Source organism: Toxotes jaculatrix, chromosome 3 (genome assembly GCF_017976425.1).
Source record: "Toxotes jaculatrix isolate fToxJac2 chromosome 3, fToxJac2.pri, whole genome shotgun sequence".
Taxonomy (NCBI): Eukaryota; Metazoa; Chordata; class Actinopteri; family Toxotidae; genus Toxotes; species Toxotes jaculatrix.
In genome coordinates, this window is record NC_054396.1 from 18,405,122 (window position 1) to 18,424,560 (window position 19,439).

The window sequence follows — 19,439 nt, forward strand, 5'->3', positions numbered from 1 at the left end:
TCCATCAGATGCCTTGCTGTCCCTCACGATGATTTGAACATTCAAATGACAAAGGGGTGCCTACTTTAAGATATCTGCAGACAGGCACCAAGGACAGCAGGGACAGAATACACCCAGCAAACACTAAAAACCCAAACAGGCATCTCTCCTCAGCCACTGCCGTGCCACACCTTGGCAGACTCTGCGTCATCCAGGGGAAAAACCGCAGACAGAAAATGTGTAGTTTTCCTGCAGACATGCCCTTCAATTGGGCCAGGATAACACATTATAGGGCTGCAGCCTGTCAATTATGTTTACAATGAATTGATTTAGTCTATAAAATTTCTGACATTAGTGAGAAATTCCAGTCATCAGAGCCCATGGTGATGTCTTCAAATTGTTTCTTTTGTCCAACCAGTAGTCCAAAACCCAAAAGATATTCATTTTATTTAAAAAAAAAAAAAAAAAAAAAAAAATCTAAACTTAGAAGCTGAAAGCAGCCATTGCTGTTTTTTGTACATCATCTTTGACTTAATGAATTATTAAAATTGTGGTTGAGTGCCCTGGTGACCTAGAGATTTAAGGCACAGACCATCAGCTTCTGGTCCAGTTGGGGACTAGGGTTATTGCTGTAGTATTGCTGCCATGTTATTTCCTGTCACTCTCTCCCTTAATTTTCTGTTATCTCTCTACTGTCAGCTCTAAAATTAATTTATCACTTAATAATTTAAGTTCTAAGACAAAATACATCAATGTCTATGTAAAACAAAGCAAAAAAAAAAAAAAAAAAAATTAAAAAATGACAGAAAATACTGAAGTACAGAAAACTATTTTGAGTACCATTAGTCTATTTTACTTTGACCAGAAGGGCCAAGAGGCAGCAGGTTTACCCTTTAAAATAACATTTCATGGGTGTTGGCCATGTGTTGAAATGGGAAAATCAAGGTCTGCAGTGTGGCTCACTGGATTTCTCTGACTATTGATTCCCATCTCCTGTCAGCCAGGGGGATCGATCAGTGGGATTTAGACATGGGGGCCACTCTCTCAACCCTCCCTCCTGGCTTGCAGGCTGTATCACAGTTGGCCAAACTCCTGCCGACTGAAGGCTTACTGACACACCTGAACTTTTCTCTTTCTCTGTGTTCTTTTTATCTTAGCCTTTCTCATTACCTGTTCCCGAACTTTAGCATTTTTACCATTCTTAGTCATCTTAGACTTCGCCATTGTCCCCCTACTTGAGTGTGGAACAGCATGAGTTTTCAAGACGCCTCTCTTGAAGCAGCAGAGAAACATTAGGGGTGAGATGTGAACAAAAAAAAGGGGAGGCAGAGAGAAAAGAGATGGAGCAGGGAAGAAAAAACAGGAGAAAAGTACATTTCTACCTTGGAGAGCACCACTTAAACAAATTACAGCAGTCTGCAATCAAGGAGCTGAAATTACCAAACTGTTGGGTCACCACAGCAACCAGAAGCCTGATCAAAGCTGTGAGCAGAGCAGCTGTTGACAGAAAAGCGAGGGAAGGCACCAAGAAAGGAGATGACAGAGGGACTGGGGAGCTCAGGAGGAGGGAGAAACTGCAGTCAAAATGGGAGTTTAAGGTGAAGTCGCTATTGACATAATACAAACTGATCAATCGACTGATGTGGCTTGAGCCACACACACGTTCACAGCGTGAACCTCCTGCTTTCCTTTTGTTGGTGGGTGTGTAAGCATCCATTTCAGATGCATCTAAGTGTTGAGTGAAAGCTCGGTCCAGTTTCTACTGAGTTACCCGCATCATCAGATACATTTGATAGTGGGGGAAATTCTGCTAAATTGTGTACTGTGTAGGAATTTCTCTCCACATAGCCCCTACTCATTTCTTTCCCTTCCAGTGGCAAGCAGATGGAAGTCTGTTCCATGGCTCAGGATTCAGTGATAACACTGTTTATGAGTTCCATTACGTGCTCGGCAGGCTGCGAAGTAAAAAAAAAAAAAAGAAAAAGAGAAAAAAAAAACCTGCTCACAGTGAAAACAGATGCAGTTTATGTGTGATTATAGAATATAGCTATGCTTATCAGTGTTTGAAATAAGCACTGTGCATTTTAAAAGGGCTCACATAGCTATAGTCACCCCTCCCCGTTTTGGGCCTCCTCTGCTGTGGAGAGCCTTTTGAGTTTTGGTGGTTGTGGTGCTGACACAAGACAAAATCTATTTTATTCTACTTTTGCTTTATAAGGTCTGCATCTAACTTTCAAAACGAGATATGCAGCTCAGGAAATACATTACAAGGAAAATCAGCACAACGTGACGGTCGGTGCATGAAAAAAGAAAACCAGCACCCATCTCTTGCGGATCCATCACCTGGCTTGCCAATCGTTGCTCTGTGCATATTCTGCTATTGGTTCACTTTTACCATTGGGAGCAGTGAGAAGGAAAATTGTCACGATTTGCTAAAAAAAAAATACTAAAATACACGCGGTTGGACAAATTGTCCATTGCTCCCTGGTTAGGTGAAAATGGGGGTTTGGCAACATTTCCAAAAGACAAAAAAAAAAAAAGAAAAAGGAAAAGAAAAGAGGTGAAATAACAGAACATTAACATGTTGAGAGCTGAGAGTGATGAAACAATGCCAGAGTGAGGCGTCCCTTCATTTCTGTCTATTTTACTAGAATCTGAATTTGAATCTGTCCAAGGCAGCCCTCATAAGACTAATGTATTCTGTGGCTAATGGAGCTGGTAGCTTCGAGGGCTGGGCTGAGAGTCGCCACAATGATTTTCACTCATTTCCTCTGAAGGGCCAATTATCTCAAATAGAGGCATTATGAAAGGAGCCGAACTTGGTCAAGTGAACAAACCCTTGCTACTCTCACCCCTACCACTTAAGGTCATGTTACACCTCTGAGGGGACCTATTGTGTTTTTAGGACAGTAAATGTGTCTGAAATATCAGGAAAATGTAGCTACCGTTGATCCCCTCTAAAATTTGAGAAATTTTACAGAATCAAAGGCAAATAATTGGCAAAAGACGATTCACAACAGTAAAGGTTATCAGAATTGGAGGGCGAATGCTGTGGGCTACGCACTGTATGAATACCGTGTGTAGGTATTACAAGGATACAGACAAACAGACATGCGTGGAGAGCAAGAAAGAGGTACATGAATACCACTGTGTTATGTACGATAGTGGGTGGCTGAGTGGAGATGAGGAAAGAAAGAGGCAGAGAGAGAAGAAGACAAAGAAAAGGAGAGATTGGCTTGATTGATTAGAGAGTGATGATTGCAGTAAATGGCCTGGAAGATGGCTCCATCTCTGTTTCCCGTTTTCTCCATCTCTTATACCTTCTTCCCTCACTTGCTTGCTTTCTCACTTACACCTCTCTCTCCTTCCATGTCTCTCTTTGTCACCCCCCTCTCCCTGGTTTCATCATGGCAACCCATCAACAGAGTGCCTCTCTCTCTCCCCTAATGGCACAGCTATTAGCACTAATGCATTTCAAACGTACAGCAGCTGCCACATCACAATCTGATGGAAACTACATGTCTTCCTCCAATCTCCACAATCTCCATCCTTTTTTTTCTTCCTCCAATCTCGTGTCTCTGTTCCAATGTGTTGCACTTTGTGTCAACCCTCCTTCAGCTAAGCAACTGTGGTCATCATCTGAAGTCTCTATATGATGGGAGAAGAGTGGTTAAACAATTGATTGATAATCACATTGCTGATAATATATAATTGACCAGAGAGACAATTTTCCATTTTGTAAAGTCAGAAACATAGTCTGGTTTTGGGGTAGTTTTACAATTTTTTCAACTTGTTTTTCAACTTCAACAGAATAACAAAAACTTGTGTAATTCAGAGGTTGGCATTATCCAACCTTAGCTCAATCACTGGGTGTTTTTGTAGGAGCAATAGAGGCTAAAGACAGAAAAATAAATCCTTAAACCTGCAATAACCTTTTCTTTTGGCCACTTGAAGGAAGCTAGTTGATATAGTGAACTTTTTAGCAGTGTAACAAAGGCAAATTTCCACATCCAGTAGACACAAAGCAACACAAGTATTTATTTGTAATTGTGTTTCTGGCCACCTGGTGAATTAAGTCACATATCTGCCTTTTACCTCGGTTTTCCATCCCCATAAACTCCTGAGGGAAATATCTGGCTCTTTAGCAGTTAAATGGTTCCCTATGTTCACCAGCTAGTTTTTTAGAGCTTTTTCTCTGAACACAGCTGCCTGAATCCATAATTTATGTTACAAAAGCCATAAGAATAGCACAACACAAAACAAACAACACTTTGTAAACTCACATGTTGCTGAAGTTCCCTAATGTATATAAAAAAAAGAAAATAATGAGTTTGTTGAATAATGTACTTGAGCGATGGGTGGAGTAGTTCTAATGATTGTATAATCATTAGGCTTTTGTTTGCACTGTCCTTGCGAAGAGAATCGTTAACCGTAGGCAAACTATTACAAAATATTAAACCCTGAGCATTAGTCACACTCACTGAACTCACACACATGCATGACCTGAGCTAAACTAGGCCAACCTCACAAGTGTTCACGTTCAAACTGCATGCAAAGACATAAAAGAAGCACCTGTGAATTTTTGTTCTTTTTTTTCTAGTTTTGGACAGAAAATTGTAAAACTTCTCCACTGTCACTTTAAAAAAGGGTCTTGCCAATACATGACAACCCACTTTAACACAGAGAATCCATTAAGATATCTAGAAATAAATTATGGACTCATAATTACATTGTGATCAGTCATAACAATAATTCAAGATATCTTCAAATACATCTTTACTGGGAAGAAATCCTTTTAAGATACTGTATCTATATTAATGGCATTGCAGATGTCACCAAGCCATTTTATCATCTAAAAGCTTAACTGGATTTAAATTAGAGATATCCACAATCCACACATAACTACTGAAAACATTTAGTTCAGATAACAAATTACATTTTAGCAAATCAATCTGCTAATGTGTCACAATTTATTACCGACTGAATGTCAGTTGCCTTCAAGTTTTGTTCAGGGGATAACAAAGTTACTGTCATGACTAGCCCCTAAGGGGGCTGTTTTTGGAACTCTTTGGTGGACTTTTGGACATTTTCAGTTTCAGTTTAGTTTTATTTTGGAAAGTTTAGTTCTTGTGTATCATGCCTCGTTTTACTTACTGTCTTAGTCTGTAAATTATGTTATGTTTTCGTCTGGTGTCTATATTGCCTTTTTCCCCTTTATGGGTGATCTTTTGTTTGTTACTTTGTCCAGTTGGTTTGCCTTCCTCCTTCGTGAGTGATTTTCTGTTAATACTTTGTGAGTAAATAATTAGTATCTTAGACTACGTCTGAGGGGTCGTGCATTTGGGTCCTAGTCCTTGCCTCCCATAGCTGTGACAGAACGAACTGACCAGAATGGACCCAGCAGACCCCATCACAGACTTGAAACTCAAGTTTTTGTCCATGTCCAAAGATTATTTGGAAATGAAAGCTGCTAGTGAAGAGCTTTCTGAGACCTCCCCCCATCTTAGCAGGCTCTTAAGCTTATGCAGTCCGGAACAAGCTACTGGGAGTGGAATTGGGGTCGGGAAATGCTCCGCGACCTAGTGATGGAAAAACCATGGATTTTGCATGTGTTTCCAGAGGTCGCCATATTGTCGGGACTGTCCCTGTCTGATCCGGCTCTGGTCGACACCCATGGTTTTAAAAGCAAACTGGTCAAGTACTTCGGGAGTAAGATAATTCCCCGGCCAGCCTCCCAATCAGCTAGCCTCGGGCCAACCAGCCTCCCCTGTCCCTGCATCGGGGATCCCGGCCACGTCTCTGGTCGGCAGTCCGGCTGACATCAGTTCCTCATCTCCCGTGAGCGGTCCGGCCGACACCTGTCCCCCCCTCTCCAGTCGGCGGTCCGGCTGACACCTGCTTCACGTCTCCTGCCAGCGGTCCGGCCGACATCAGTTCCTCGTCTCCAGGCGGCAGCCCAGCTGACACCTGTTTCACGTCTCCTGTCCACGGTCCGGCCGACCTCAGTTCCTCGTCTCCCGTCAGCGGTCCGGCCAACACCTGTCCCTCGTCTCCAGGTGGCGGCCCGGCTGACACCTGTTTCACGTCTCCTGTCGGCGGTCCGGCCGACATCAGTTCCTCGTCTCCCATCAGCGGTCCGGCTGGCACCTGTCCCTCGTTTCCAGCCGGCGGTCCAGCCGACACCTGCTCCACGCGTCCTGTCGGCGGTCCGGCCGACACCTGCTCCACGCGCCCGGCCGGCGGTCCGGGCAACACCTGCTCCACGGTTCCTGTTGGCAGCCCGGTCGACATCTGCCTCACGTCTGCAGTCGGCGGTCCGGCCGACACCTGCTCCTCCACTCCAGCCGGCGGTCTGGCCGACACGTGCTCCACGCGTCCAGCCGGCGGTCTGGCCAACACCCACTCCACGACTCCTGCCAGTGGTCCGGCCGACATCAGTTCCTCGTCTCCAGGCAGCGGCCCGGCTGACACCTGTTTCACGTCTCCTGTCCACGGTCCGGCTGACCTCAGTTCCTCGTCTCCCGTCAGCGGTCCAGCCAACACCTGTCCCTCGTCTCCAGGTGGCGGCCCGGCTGACACCTGTTTCACGTCTCCTGTTGGCGGTCCGGCCGACATCAGTTCCTCGTCTTCCATCAGCGGTCCGGCTGGCACCTGTCCCTCGTTTCCAGCCGGCGGTCCAGCCGACACCTGCTCCACGCGTCCTGTCGGCGGTCCGGCCAACACCTGCTCCACGCGCCCAGCCGGCGGTCCGGGCAACACCTGCTCCACGGTTCCTGTTGGCAGCCCGGTCGACATCTGCCTCACGTCTGCAGTCGGTGGTCCGGCCGACACCTGCTCCTCCACTCCAGCCGGCGGTCCGGCCGACACCTCCTCCACACACCCAACCGGCAGCACGGCTGACACCCGCTCCTCGACTCCAGTCGGTGGTCCGGCTGACACCTGCTTCACGTCTCCTGCCTGTGGTCCGGCCGACATCAGTTCCTCGTCTCCAGGCGGCGGCCCGGCTGACACCTGTTTCACGTCTCCTGTCCGCGGTCCGGCTGACCTCAGTTCCTTGTCTCCCGTCAGCAGTCCGGCCGATACCTGTTCCTCGTCTCCAGGTGGCGGCCCGGCTGACACCTGTTTCACGTCTCCTGTCGGCGGTGCGGCCGACATCAGTTCCTCGTCTCCCATCAGCGGTCCGGCTGGCACCTGTCCCTCGTTTCCAGCCGGCGGTCCGGCCGACACCTGCTCCACGCGTCCTGTCGGCGGTCCAGCCGACACCTGCTCCACGCGCCCAGCCGGCGGTCCGGGTGACACCTGCTCCACGTGCCCAGCTGGCGGCACGACCGACACCTGCTCCACGCGTCCTGTTGGCAGCCCGGTCGACATCTGCCTCACGTCTGCAGTCGGCGGTCCTGCCGACACCTGCTGCTCCACTCCAGCTGGCGGTCCGGCTGACACCTGCTCCACGCGTCCAGCCGGCGGTCCAGCCGACACCCGCTCCACGCGCCTGGCCGACACCTGCTCCACGCGCCCAGCCGGCAGCACGGCCGACACCCGCTCCTCGACTCCAGTCAGTGGTCCGACCGACACCTGTTCCGCGACTCCAGTTGGCGATCCGGCCGACATCAGTTCCTCGTCTCCCATCAGCGGTCCGGCTGGCACCTGTCCCTCGTTTCCAGCCGGCGGTCCGGCCGACACCTGCTCCACGCGTCCTGTCGGCGGTCCAGCCGACACCTGCTCCACGCGCCCAGCCGGCGGTCCGGGTGACACCTGCTCCACGTGCCCAGCCGGCGGCACGACCGACACCTGCTCCACGCGTCCTGTTGGCAGCCCGGGCGACATCTGCCTCACGTCTGCAGTCGGCGGTCCAGCCAACACCTGCTGCTCCACTCCAGCTGGCGGTCCGGCTGACACCTGCTCCACGCATCCAGCTGGCGGTCCGGCCGACACCCGCTCCACGCGCCCAGCCGGCAGCACGGCCGACACCCGCTCCTCGACTCCAGTCAGTGGTCCGACCGACACCTGTTCCGCGACTCCAGTTGGCGATCCGGCCGACACCTGCTCCCCAGTCAGCTGCCTCTTCATCTCCGGAGGGGACTCGTCTTCACCCCCGTCACCCTCCAGCCTCACCTCCAGTGGTGGCTCGCCTTTGCCGCCGCCGTCGTCCTGAGCTGCTTCACCTGTCCGGTCAGTCTCCTAAGCGCCTTCGCCTGTCTGTCCAGCCTCCTGGTCAGCCTCCCCAGTGTCTTCACCATTCTGTCTGGCCTCTGGTTCGTCCACCTGAGGTCACCTCATCTGAATTGGCTCAACCTCCAGGCCGTCCGCCTGAGGTCTCCTGTCCTGCCCGGGTTTGGCACCCAGGCCGTCCGCCTGAGGTCCCCTGTCCTGCCCTGATTCAACCTCCAGGCCGTCAGCCTGAGGTTACCTCACATGCCCTGGCTCAACCTCCAGGCCGTCCGCCTGAGGTCTCCTGTCCTGCCCGGGTTTGGCACCCAGGCCGTCTGCCTGAGGTCCCCTGTCCTGCCCTGATTCAACCTCCAGGCCGTCCGCCTCAGGTTACCTCACATGCCCTGTCTCAACCTCCAGGCCGTCCGCCTGAGGTCTCCTGTCCTGCCCGGGTTTGGCACCCAGGCCGTCCGCCTGAGGTCCCCTGTCCTGCCCTGATTCAACCTCCAGGCCGTCAGCCTGAGGTTACCTCACATGCCCTGGCTCAACCTCCAGGCCGTCCGCCTGAGGTCTCCTGTCCTGCCCGGGTTTGGCACCCAGGCCGTCTGCCTGAGGTCCCCTGTCCTGCCCTGATTCAACCTCCAGGCCGTCCGCCTGAGGTTACCTCACATGCCCTGGCTCAACCTCCAGGCCGTCCGCCTGAGGTCTCCTGTCCTGCCCGGGTTTGGCACCCAGGCCGTCCGCCTGAGATCCCCTGTCCTGCCCTGATTCAACCTCCAGGCTGTCCGCCTGAGGTTACCTCACATGCCCTGGCTCAACCTCCAGGCCGTCCACCTGAGGTCTCCTGTCCTGCCCCGATCCAACCTCCAAGCCGTCCGCCTGAGGTCTCCTGTCCTGCCCTGATTCAACCTTCAGGCCGTCCGCTTGAGGTCTCCTGTCCCGCCCAGATTCAACCTCCAGGCCGCCCGCCTGAGGTCTCCTGTCCTGCCCTGTTTTGGCACCTAGGCCGCCCACCTGAGGTCTCGTGCCTCTCTCACCAGCTCTCTGATTGCTGTCCCCTGACTCCCTCCTCCAGACCCCCTCCACCCACCCTGCATAGTGTTTCAGGTCTGACTGTGGGTCGTCTGGAAGCCGGCCCTTGGGGGTGGGGGGGGTACTGTCATGACTAGCCCCTAAGGGGGCTGTTTTTGGAACTCTTTGGTGGACTTTTGGACATTTTCAGTTTCAGTTTAGTTTTATTTTGGAAAGTTTAGTTCTTGTGTATCATGCCTCGTTTTACTTACTGTCTTAGTCTGTAAATTATGTTATGTTTTTGTCTGGTGTCTATATTGTCTTGTGGGTTCCTGTTTTATTTTGAAATCATTGCCCTTGTGTGTCTTTGTCTTGTTTCCCGCTTTTGTAATTATTTTCCCCGCCCTAATTGTTTCCACCTGTTTCCCCTTACCTGTTGTGTATATATAGTCTGCGTTTCCCCTTGTCCAGTGTCAGTTCGTTTTCGTCTCATGGCGTGTTCCATGCCTTTGTCTCCTGCCGTGTTCCATGCCGTGTCCCATGTTCTGTCTTATGCCTTTGTCTCTAGTCTCGTTTCTTGTCCAGAGATCTTGTTTTCCCAAGCCATCGTTTCCCAGGTCAGGTTTTGTATTAATTTTAGTGCCTTTTTCCCCTTTATGGGTGATCTTTTGTTACTTTGTCCAGTTGGTTTGCCTTCCTCCTTCGTGAGTGATTTTCTGTTGATACTTTGTTCGAATAAATAATTAGTATTTTGGACTACGTCTGAGGGGTCGTGCATTTGGGTCCTAGTCCTTGCCTCCCATAGCCGTGACAGTTACAGTGTGTTATTTTTAATCAGAGCACCTGTACTTTGTCTACAGTCTGAAGCTGAACAATAATTTTTGTAGGGCTGCCTAGTCTCTTACTTAATAACTGATCAGTCCCCAAGGTCTCGGTCTAGAGAGATTTTTTTGTTGACATTTAGTCATTTTATGTGGAATTAGAGTTATCAGTTATTACTTAATTATTATGGTCTGCTCTTTTATAAGAACTACATTTTTAAAAAAATGAGTCTGCATGAGTGGACTGAATCATTAGAGGAACATTAATAGAACAATTTTAGTTACTTTTGAGCTTCAATCAACCAATCAATTGGTCAAATAAATCCTATGAATATTAGCCAACTAAGAATTTCTTAAGCTGGAGCCTTTGATATATTTTGCATTCAGTAATTTTTTTGTATATTTTTTAAGTTTCTTAAGTGGATGACTAAGTCTTCGCATTTGATATTGTGTATCAAATGTTTATGTTCAATTCGTGTTTTTGTGAAAAAAACAAAAAAAAGGACTTAAATTTGACTGTTAAGGCAAGATGGACTTTTTTTTTTTACTGTAAATGTAGCTTAAAAAGTCACTAACAGTGGGAGGAAAACTATTAAAAGAAGTAAAGCATTTCAGCAACATTTCGAACTTTCACAATGCATTTTGACTTTCTCTGTGGAAAAGCAACATTTATATCACCTCCTAAACATTGTATATGTATACACACATCTGGCAAGTGGGTCAAAACAGATTTTCTGTTTACAAAACAAAAAATAAGAGTTTTGATATTTGGCTCTGAAGTTGCTGGTTCTCCCTCGTCCTGATCAGAATTGCAAAGCAGCATTGAAATGACAGTGTTGCCCTGGGATGGCTCTACTGCCAACACAATAGTCGAGTGTCACAGAGGGATGGGCACCTGACCTTGAGAAATCAGTGGCAATCCAACACTTTAATGTCTATTTCACACACCATTTCATTCCAATGGATTTAAAACCCTGAACGACCATCACAACAGTTGTTACGATCAACATTTTGACATCCATAATGTCCAGCAGTTGCGATGGTCAGAAAACTGGCTCTGCAGTTAGACCAGGAAAAGGCTTAAATGTGTGTGTGAGGACGAGAGAGAGAAAAAGAGTGAGGTCTTCCCATTGCTACGGTAACAGCTGCGGTAGCAGCCGCTATGAGGAACAGGCGTGTCATTGAGTTTCTATGATGTCACCAGTTTGGCGAGGCAAGCAGATGGGCTGGGCCAGGTACAGAACCTGCCGTTAATAAACACATACAAATAAATACCCGCTCGCCGACAAACACAAACAACCACATTATGCTTTTCCAACCCACAGCGGAGCACGCACACACACAGACTCACAAATTCTATCAAAACGCACTGTCTCTCATGCATAAACACCTTTTCTCTTCATTTGACAGACTGCTCTTTAAGATGCGACACATTTCTCCTAATATGCCCAAAGAGCATGCAGCCCTAATCTAATTAGAGTGTCAGTCAGCAGAGTGTTCACCCAAAGAGAAATTAGGAAAACACAAAATCTACAAACAGGAAAAATCTTTTTGCAAGAATGTGGCATATCTACCTCTCCCCCTCCTCCTTTCCTCCCCCCCCCTCTACCTCTTTGTGAGATTTTTTTTTTAATGGTTTCACAGTCGCCCCTGCTGAGATTCATTACCTGGCCTAATAATAAAGGCAAATGAAATCAGCTCCAATACATTATTAATAGAAGAGCAACATTAGGATTCATTTGCAGTATTTGCAACAGTATGATATATTCCAACTGTTTTCATGCCTGATTAAAGACACATACAGATAAGAAAAAAGGTACATGAATGTGATGGGAGGTTGCGATTGTGGAAATGAGGCTGGCGAATGGTCAGGAAGAGAGGTAGAAATGGGAGACAGAAAGGAGAAAGAGTAGAAAAAGAGGGAGACAGGGGTGGGGTGAGGACGGGTGGATTAAAAAGAGTGCTGGCTTTTCTACCCGAGGAGGTATTGATGCCATATTGGATGCAGCTTCTTATGAACAGGTGTGCTGTGTGTGGTCACTGTGACCCAGGCTCCACGTCCTGCATGGCTACACATCCGATTGAGGTGCATTGGAGCCGGGCAGGGAGGGGCAGGCATCAACCCCCCCTCATGCCTAAGATGAAGGGACAGCCGCACTGCAGCTCCCCCCAACCCCCGGACCAGCAGGGAGGGAGGGGTGCAGTCCAGCAACCCCAAGACTACAGCTTCAGAGTGTAAGCAACCATGAATAAAAATGGACTTTGCAGGGAAGTAGGGCTCATAATTATTCGTTTTAAATCAGTTAAAGCCTTTTCTCAAATATCCCCCAGGAGGCGCGGGGTTAAAAATCCATTTGTGGGAAGTGTACCATGACAGCGAGCTCGTCTCCCTGGAGACAGAGGATATGACAGTAGGGAATGTGCATGTGTATTTGTCGGGTGAGGCTATATATATGTGTGTATGTGTGCATCAGTATGCATGCACGTTTGTGGGGCATCTGACTGTTTGCTAATTTGAGAGTCAGTGGAGCACGGTGGCTCACAAACACACGCACAGACAAACATATAAACCAGAGTAATACCATTTTTTCTTTGTTTTTTTTTTTAATTTTAAGAGGATCTCTAGTGTTTTAAAGGTCAGCTGCAAGAGAAAGCAATGTCCAACTTAATGAGTCCAGTGAAACAAAACGGACGAAAAGCTCTTGGATAATACTGAAAGTCCTCGAAAATAACAATCCCAAAAATAAGCAATTGTAGTGTGTGTGTATATACGCGCATACACTGTGTTTGTGTACATTACTGTTTTTCAACATTGTCTCTGTGATGCTGATCACATTGTCATTAAAGGTTTACAAGTAAAACAGCTAAACTGAGGGGAAATTGGAAAACAGATGGGTATGGGCAGATTAACCAGTTTGCCTAAAAAAGGAAAGGGGGGGAAAAAAAGAAAGAAGAGGTCTTGGAGAAGTAGAGAGAAGAGCAGGTGTCCTACTTTACCGTCACACCGTCTTGCCATACATGCTCCTTCTGAAGCAGCTCCGCCTCCTTGGCCAGTTTCTACAAGGAAACACAAAAGCAGCAGCGTGAGTGTCAAAAGTCAATAGGACATTGATATGTGTGTGTGTGTGTGTGTGTGTGTGTGTGAGAGAGAGAGAGAGAGAGAGAGAGAGAAACAGATGAGGATGGTGCCCTTGTTCCCTACAAAAGCCAATACAGCTGTAAATTAGCAGGTTTATTCAGAGAAGGAAGACCAAACCCAACATGGTCCCCCCAAAAAATATTTGTACACATATTTGTGTTTTGAATGCTGTTGCTGTTCTCCAAATTTATCAAATTTAAGGTATTTGCTTTTTATTATCTTCAAAAACAACAGACCTATTGAATAATAAATCCTAGACATGAGCATCAACATCCGAGAATTTTTTTTTATCATTATAAATACAAAACAAAATTAAGGGAGTTTGAAGATCATGTACCGAAAGTGTTGTTGCATATTGTGCTGAGATGCCTTGCAAGAAAACTGCATGTGTATTTGTATGACTGACAGCTAAGATGGCAGAGGTATGAAACATTATGTAAACAAACTTGTGCTAGAAACAAGTCAAGGTAGAGGCCGTTTTTATTTGTGGTACAGAGGTAGAGCCACACTCTTCCAAATCCACTCTGACTGATCTTTACACTTGCAGGTTAGTTTTTAAGCTGTGTGCTCTTTTCCCTGCTCGATGTTTGTTTTGCTAACAAGCCAACAAGACATTTGCCCATCCTTGTAGATATGAAGTAGATATTTACTAGAAAGGTAACATTTGTTGTTCAAAATTCATGCTTTTAGCTACTGTCATGTTGTTACTGTCACTGTCACAGCAACAGAAGGGTGTTAGTTACGGCTTCATGCAAATAAAGCCCTAACACAACCAACATCATAAACTAGTATCAAACACCACTACTCAATGATATGGTCATAAAAATATCCTTTAATAGAGTAACATCATTTGCCATGATGTAGCTTAGGCTTATCTCTGAAGAAGCTTACTGTATGTAGGCTTCTCATATAGGAAGTCATCCAAGTGGCAAATATGGTGAAGCCTTGGATTCTCTCTCTTTCCACACAGTACATGGCTTGCTTGCTCCCTCCCTCCCTTCCATGCTTCAGTATCTAGGTTTCCCCAGGCCTCTAGGGGGCGATCTTGTTCCTGTCCCAGAATAGTGTGATCAGCCGTACAGTCCCACGGCTCTAAAATTACTAACCCTATTTAGACCTCCAGTAAGAGCTCATTCATTTGTGGAGCCACACTGAAGGTCCCCATTGCCCTACCGCGGGAGGCTTTTTATCTACCAAAAACACACAAGACGTAAACTTTCATCATTGTGAAAGCTGTCCTATTTCTATTAGGAGCCCCGCCCACCTGATCTCAGCAGACCCTCCCACTCACAGATGCACAGTGGTACTGCTCCACCTCCTCTCAACACACATACACACCAGGCAGAGAATATTAGTCCGAGCTCTTACGCATGTCGTATAGGGACATTAGCAGAGCATAATAATGGTTTAAAGTATGTACATAATGCGATATCACTAACCTAATTTGTGGCGCATAATAGCAGAAAGTGTGGATCAGTCCTCTGTGTCTTTCTGCGTTTGCATTGTGCTTTTAATCACCTGAACAAGCCTTAAATAACAATGATAAGATTTCATTCATTTCCTAATGAGACAATAGGCAAATGAAACAATGAAATGTGGATCTAATTAGCCCATTGAAATTATTACCAAAGAGTCCATTAGAAAAGACAGTAATTGTGTGGCTTTTCGTTAGAGAGGGTCAGCCTTGCTAAAGGGCAGCGCCACAGTAGTAATCTCTTCGTGAAACTATAACACTGCTTTTTTCAATTAGGGATAAACACAGAGTAGCTGAACAATAATCTCACTGCATTTCCTCGTCTGAGATTAGCCTGAATATTAAAGCCATATGATGTTACCCTCTTTCACATCAACTGTTATTTTTAAGGACATAAAAAAATAAGTTGCATTGCAGAACAGTTTCCATCGTTTTTTTTCCCCTCAGCTCTCCATCATGATCTATGATCTAACTACCCTTTCATCCCCTTGGCTCAGTCTTTTTCTCAGCATTTAATCTGTCAGTAAGAATCTCTACTTTGTCCCTTCAGAAAATCCATTTCTCTCCCCCTGAGTAGCCCACACGTCTTTTTCTTTTTTTGCAGTTCTCTGTTTCTCCAGCTGCCTCTCCCGCCCTATTCTTCCTCCTTCTGCCCCCAGTAGGCCACCATTTCTCTGGGACCCTATCTCTTCCCTAGCAGCTTAATGCAGTCCCTGTGCTCCAAAACAGCCATGTGTCTTCATGTGTCTTTCCTTCCTCTGTGTTGGCCCAGATGGATGGGCAACACAAACAGCCAATGAATCAGAGTGAGAGATGTGGGAAGGAGGGGGGCAGGGATATATCATCTATGCTGGTGGCTGGAGCCCAAGCAGCTTAGAGCACTGGATGAGCATAGTGAGATCAGCATAGTACAGCACAGATAAGCTCAGTACAGGCCCACACAACACAGCAAATAACACTACAGCAATGAGGAACAAAGACACCAGGAGAGTCGACAACATGGGCACGGGCCTCTAATGTTATTGCCACTGTAACCTTGACACAAAATGCATCACATGTTGGGCCATTTGTCATCGAGGCTTCAGGCAAGGTCAGGAACCATAAACACAACTCTGTAATGGATAGTGGCATGTGAAGTGCCTCCACGAGGTCTGCAGCCTTAAACAACACACAATGGAGTCTGTCATGTATGCAAACACTGTATATAATGGTGCAGGTGACAGTGTAATTGTACAAACAGCCAAAGAGCAGGCTGTGCAGCTTGGTGATGTCTCGGCTGTCGAAGAACTCTGCCGGTGAAAAGCCACGATCCCTCACTGTGAACTTGCAGAGCAAGAAGACAGCAGGGGAAAAAAAAATAACGAAAATCTCAGCATGAGGCGATTAGGATCTTTAATATTCATAACTGTTCAGTTTGCTATGTTCCAGAGGGGAGCAGTTTAATCACTCAAAGTCATGTTATTTCTAGGGGAATGACAGCCCACCAGGGACGGACAGCGTCATGCTGTGGTGAGCGCCAACTCGACACCGGGCCGCCTGTGTGGTTGCTGCAGCCTGTTAGGCCCCTTCCACTGAGCATTAACTTAAAGGGCACTCGACGCACCACACTGTCGTCTGTGTGATCTGGAGGGACACTCCAAAACAGCACTACAATGTGTGTGTTTGAGTGAGAGGGCACTTGAGAAAACACGACACGGTCTGTACGTGTGATTGCAGCCTTGAATCGAGATACTTAACATGTTCCAAATGACCCCCTCCGCTCGGTTTCTGTAAAGTCTCTAAAGTCACCTTGGGGACCAAAAGACTGTGAAATGACTCTACTGAGGTCACTTAACCTTCTCAGAGTGGCTAACACAGCGAGGGAAGACCCTTAGCAAATTTTTTCATTGATTGGCTGCTGTGAACAGAGACAATCATAATGGTGAGCCACTAAGGTCTTTGTGAAAAAAAAAAAAAGAAAGAAAAAGATGTCTAAATATAGAACAGCTTGCTTAAGGGTCCTTCCCACATTGTTGAATTAAATACCCAGACGTAGCATCACTACAAACTACACCTTTGCTATAGCTACTGACACTTAAAGGATCAGGGAGTTTATCGAGAGACAAAGTGAAGGACATGATCTGTCTATGGGCAGGATTGCTTCCATGGTGTATGGTGAAATATGAGAACATAATTATTATTATTGTATAGGATACAAGGAGCATTAAAATTTGAGGGAAAACTGCTGTGTGTCATGGCTGCTGACCAATTCATGTTACATCAGAATGTCACCACTGTATTATGGCCTTAAAAGCTGCTGAATGTGCTGTAGTAGTGCAGAGAGGTGCAGTGTCATGCAGCATTTAATCCATTAGGGGGCAGCAGACTGAGCGTGCCAGTGAGCCCCAGTAGTAGCAGCAGCAGCAGCAGCAGCAAAAGCAGCAGCCAGTGGAGCCTGTCAGAGTGAGAGCAGTCTGCTTTAAGCTCTTCATTCTGTCTTCTCCACTCGGCCGGGATTAAGGCCAATCATAGAAATCACTGAGTCAGAACCGTCCCACAATAACAGATGGAGGGACTTTCCACTCCAGAATTTTAAAACATCACAAACTCACTTTACCTCACACCCTCGCTGCCATCCCCCACCACCACCTTTCATTCTCGCGCCATCCTTTTATCTCCCCTCTTCGCTCGGCTGTTTTTTCCTGCCATCGTATGCTGTACTCCATTTCTCTCCATCTGTCTCAGTTTACTGCCCTCAAACTTACTCCCTCCTCTGACGCCATATTAATTCCAACAACACAGTCACAAGCCAACTTGAAAACAGTTAAATTGACTTCACCGAGCGCAGAACTCGCCAATAACGCAGGGTGAAATGGGAAGGAGCCTGAAAACTTATGACGTGTTTTTATTGCTCGCATTATTACACATTCCTCTCAGTGGAGTGACTGAAATGACAGATCCCATTCCCATCCCATTTCAAGTTCCAGTCACAAAGTACTGGGAGGAGGACAGTGACAAAAAGAATAGACTCTTCACTTCCGAGTGGTCAAACAATGCAACTGTCCATAATGAGGAGAAATAATGACCCTTAATTCCAGGTCCCTGGTTGGTTTTCTACAGGCAGCTGGGTATTGTAGTCCTTATTAGCTAACACTGACAGAGGATCTGCATGGATGGGTGGGAGACCCTGTCTTTGTTCTGTGATCCAAAGCGCCCTGTGGCAGGCCTGTTCGCAGAAGCTGTGTGTGTAGTGCTATTGTAGCATGTGCTGAGATAATCCGTGCCTTTGTTTCCCCCCCTTCCTCACCCCACCATATAATCTCCCCCCTCCACAACGGAAATGTTAACACTTTCTTTTGCATTTCCTCTCTCATCGCGACACATTCCCAACTCCACTCCTTTCTGTTTCCACGGAGACAGGATCTGGAAGACGCGAGCTGTCACCTACCCACAGCAGCAGCAACTCATGAGCTTTTCAAAAATCAAACACCAGCCTTTCTACGCTGCACACAGGCCCACATAAACACCATATTTCCACAGTAGATTGTCAGCATTGTGCTGAAGCTTCTGTGTCTAGTTCAATGAGACAAAAAAGGCAGCTGTCTTTACTTTGGAACAATACAGTAGCTCTCTGCACCAGCTAAACTGCCTCACAATGGTTCTTCAGAGCTACACTGAAAATAATCGACCTTGATCATAAGCTCTTGTGTACTAATCAGTCAACTTCTAAGTTTATAATGTGGATATAATCAAAATACGATTATGTCAGAGCAAATGAGCTAATCTAATATATTACTGACTGCTGAAGTACCTTCATAAAAACAATCTTAATTCTGTTCTAACTGGTGCACTTTTTGTTTCATCTGTGATACTGCATTCAGTATAATATGCATTTCACTCGTTAAACCACAAATCCTTTGAAGCTAAGTGGCGGACTCAACATAGCACAGAACAAGGCCAAAGACCGTAGTACTAAACATTACCATTCACTGGAGCAACTACCTCTGTAAATTCAATTAAACCTCCCATGGGATAAATTCTACAAACAGTTCTATCACAACATTCACTCTCAGGTGCACATAAATGCAAAACCACATGCATACTAAAGATCACAATGCGCATATCCAGTGCAAATTTAAAAGATGTAAAGGTCAAACAAGGTCACTGCAGGAGCATCACAGTGAGTCAATACCACAAAGGTCTGCAGCCCAGACTGCTCGCAGTTAGCCAAGTGTCCTACATGCAGGGGCCAGCAGGGGGCTCAGGGTGAGCGTGCAGGCAGGGCGGTGTGTAGATGGGGCCAGGATTAGCTCAGTGACATGTGAGTGTCTGGCTGGTCGGGCTCACTGTCCATTGTTTGACAGATAGTCACAGACATGCCCAAACTGCTGCCCGGCCTTTACTGCTGTTACTGGCATCAACCATACAGCAGAGACAGTGTGAGCGAGGAGGGGAGCCTAAAGGCACCGTTTACAAAAAAAAAATAAGATTCAGACGTCTTGTTTATTCAGCAGCCCATAAGGCATCGGCCTTGCAGGTGACTGAGAAGGAGAAAACTGCATACGCGTTGTCTGGAAGCAGCGATAGCTAAAAATAAGTTAAATAAAAGAGGCCCAGCAACATTCCACCAGACAGAAACAGAGCACATGACTGCTCTTTTAGTCTGCACATCTGTTAACAGGTGTGTGCGATTGCCTGGATGACCTGCTTGTTTCTTCCGCCTTCTCAGCAGGCTGAGCGGGCGCGAGCAGTGCGAAACAGCATCAAGATGCAGGGCAAATGTCTCCTTGATCGGAGGTGAGAGTGACATATATATGTATACCCGCTCCCTGAGACACAAACACAACAGAACAAGACCGAGAGCTGATGTGTGTACTCTGTATTT

The 19,439-nt window shown here is 46.9% G+C and overlaps 1 protein-coding gene across 1 annotated transcript in view; it reads right to left on the reverse strand.

The window, feature by feature from the left end:
- cacna2d2a (calcium channel, voltage-dependent, alpha 2/delta subunit 2a) overlaps positions 1 to 19,439 on the reverse strand; it is a 145,755-nt gene that overhangs the window by 63,850 nt on the left and 62,466 nt on the right. Inside the window, exon 4 of the mRNA XM_041032974.1 lies at positions 12,960 to 13,019. Within this exon, the coding sequence (XP_040888908.1) occupies positions 12,960 to 13,019 (60 nt within the window). The remainder of the gene's footprint in view (positions 1 to 12,959; positions 13,020 to 19,439) is intronic.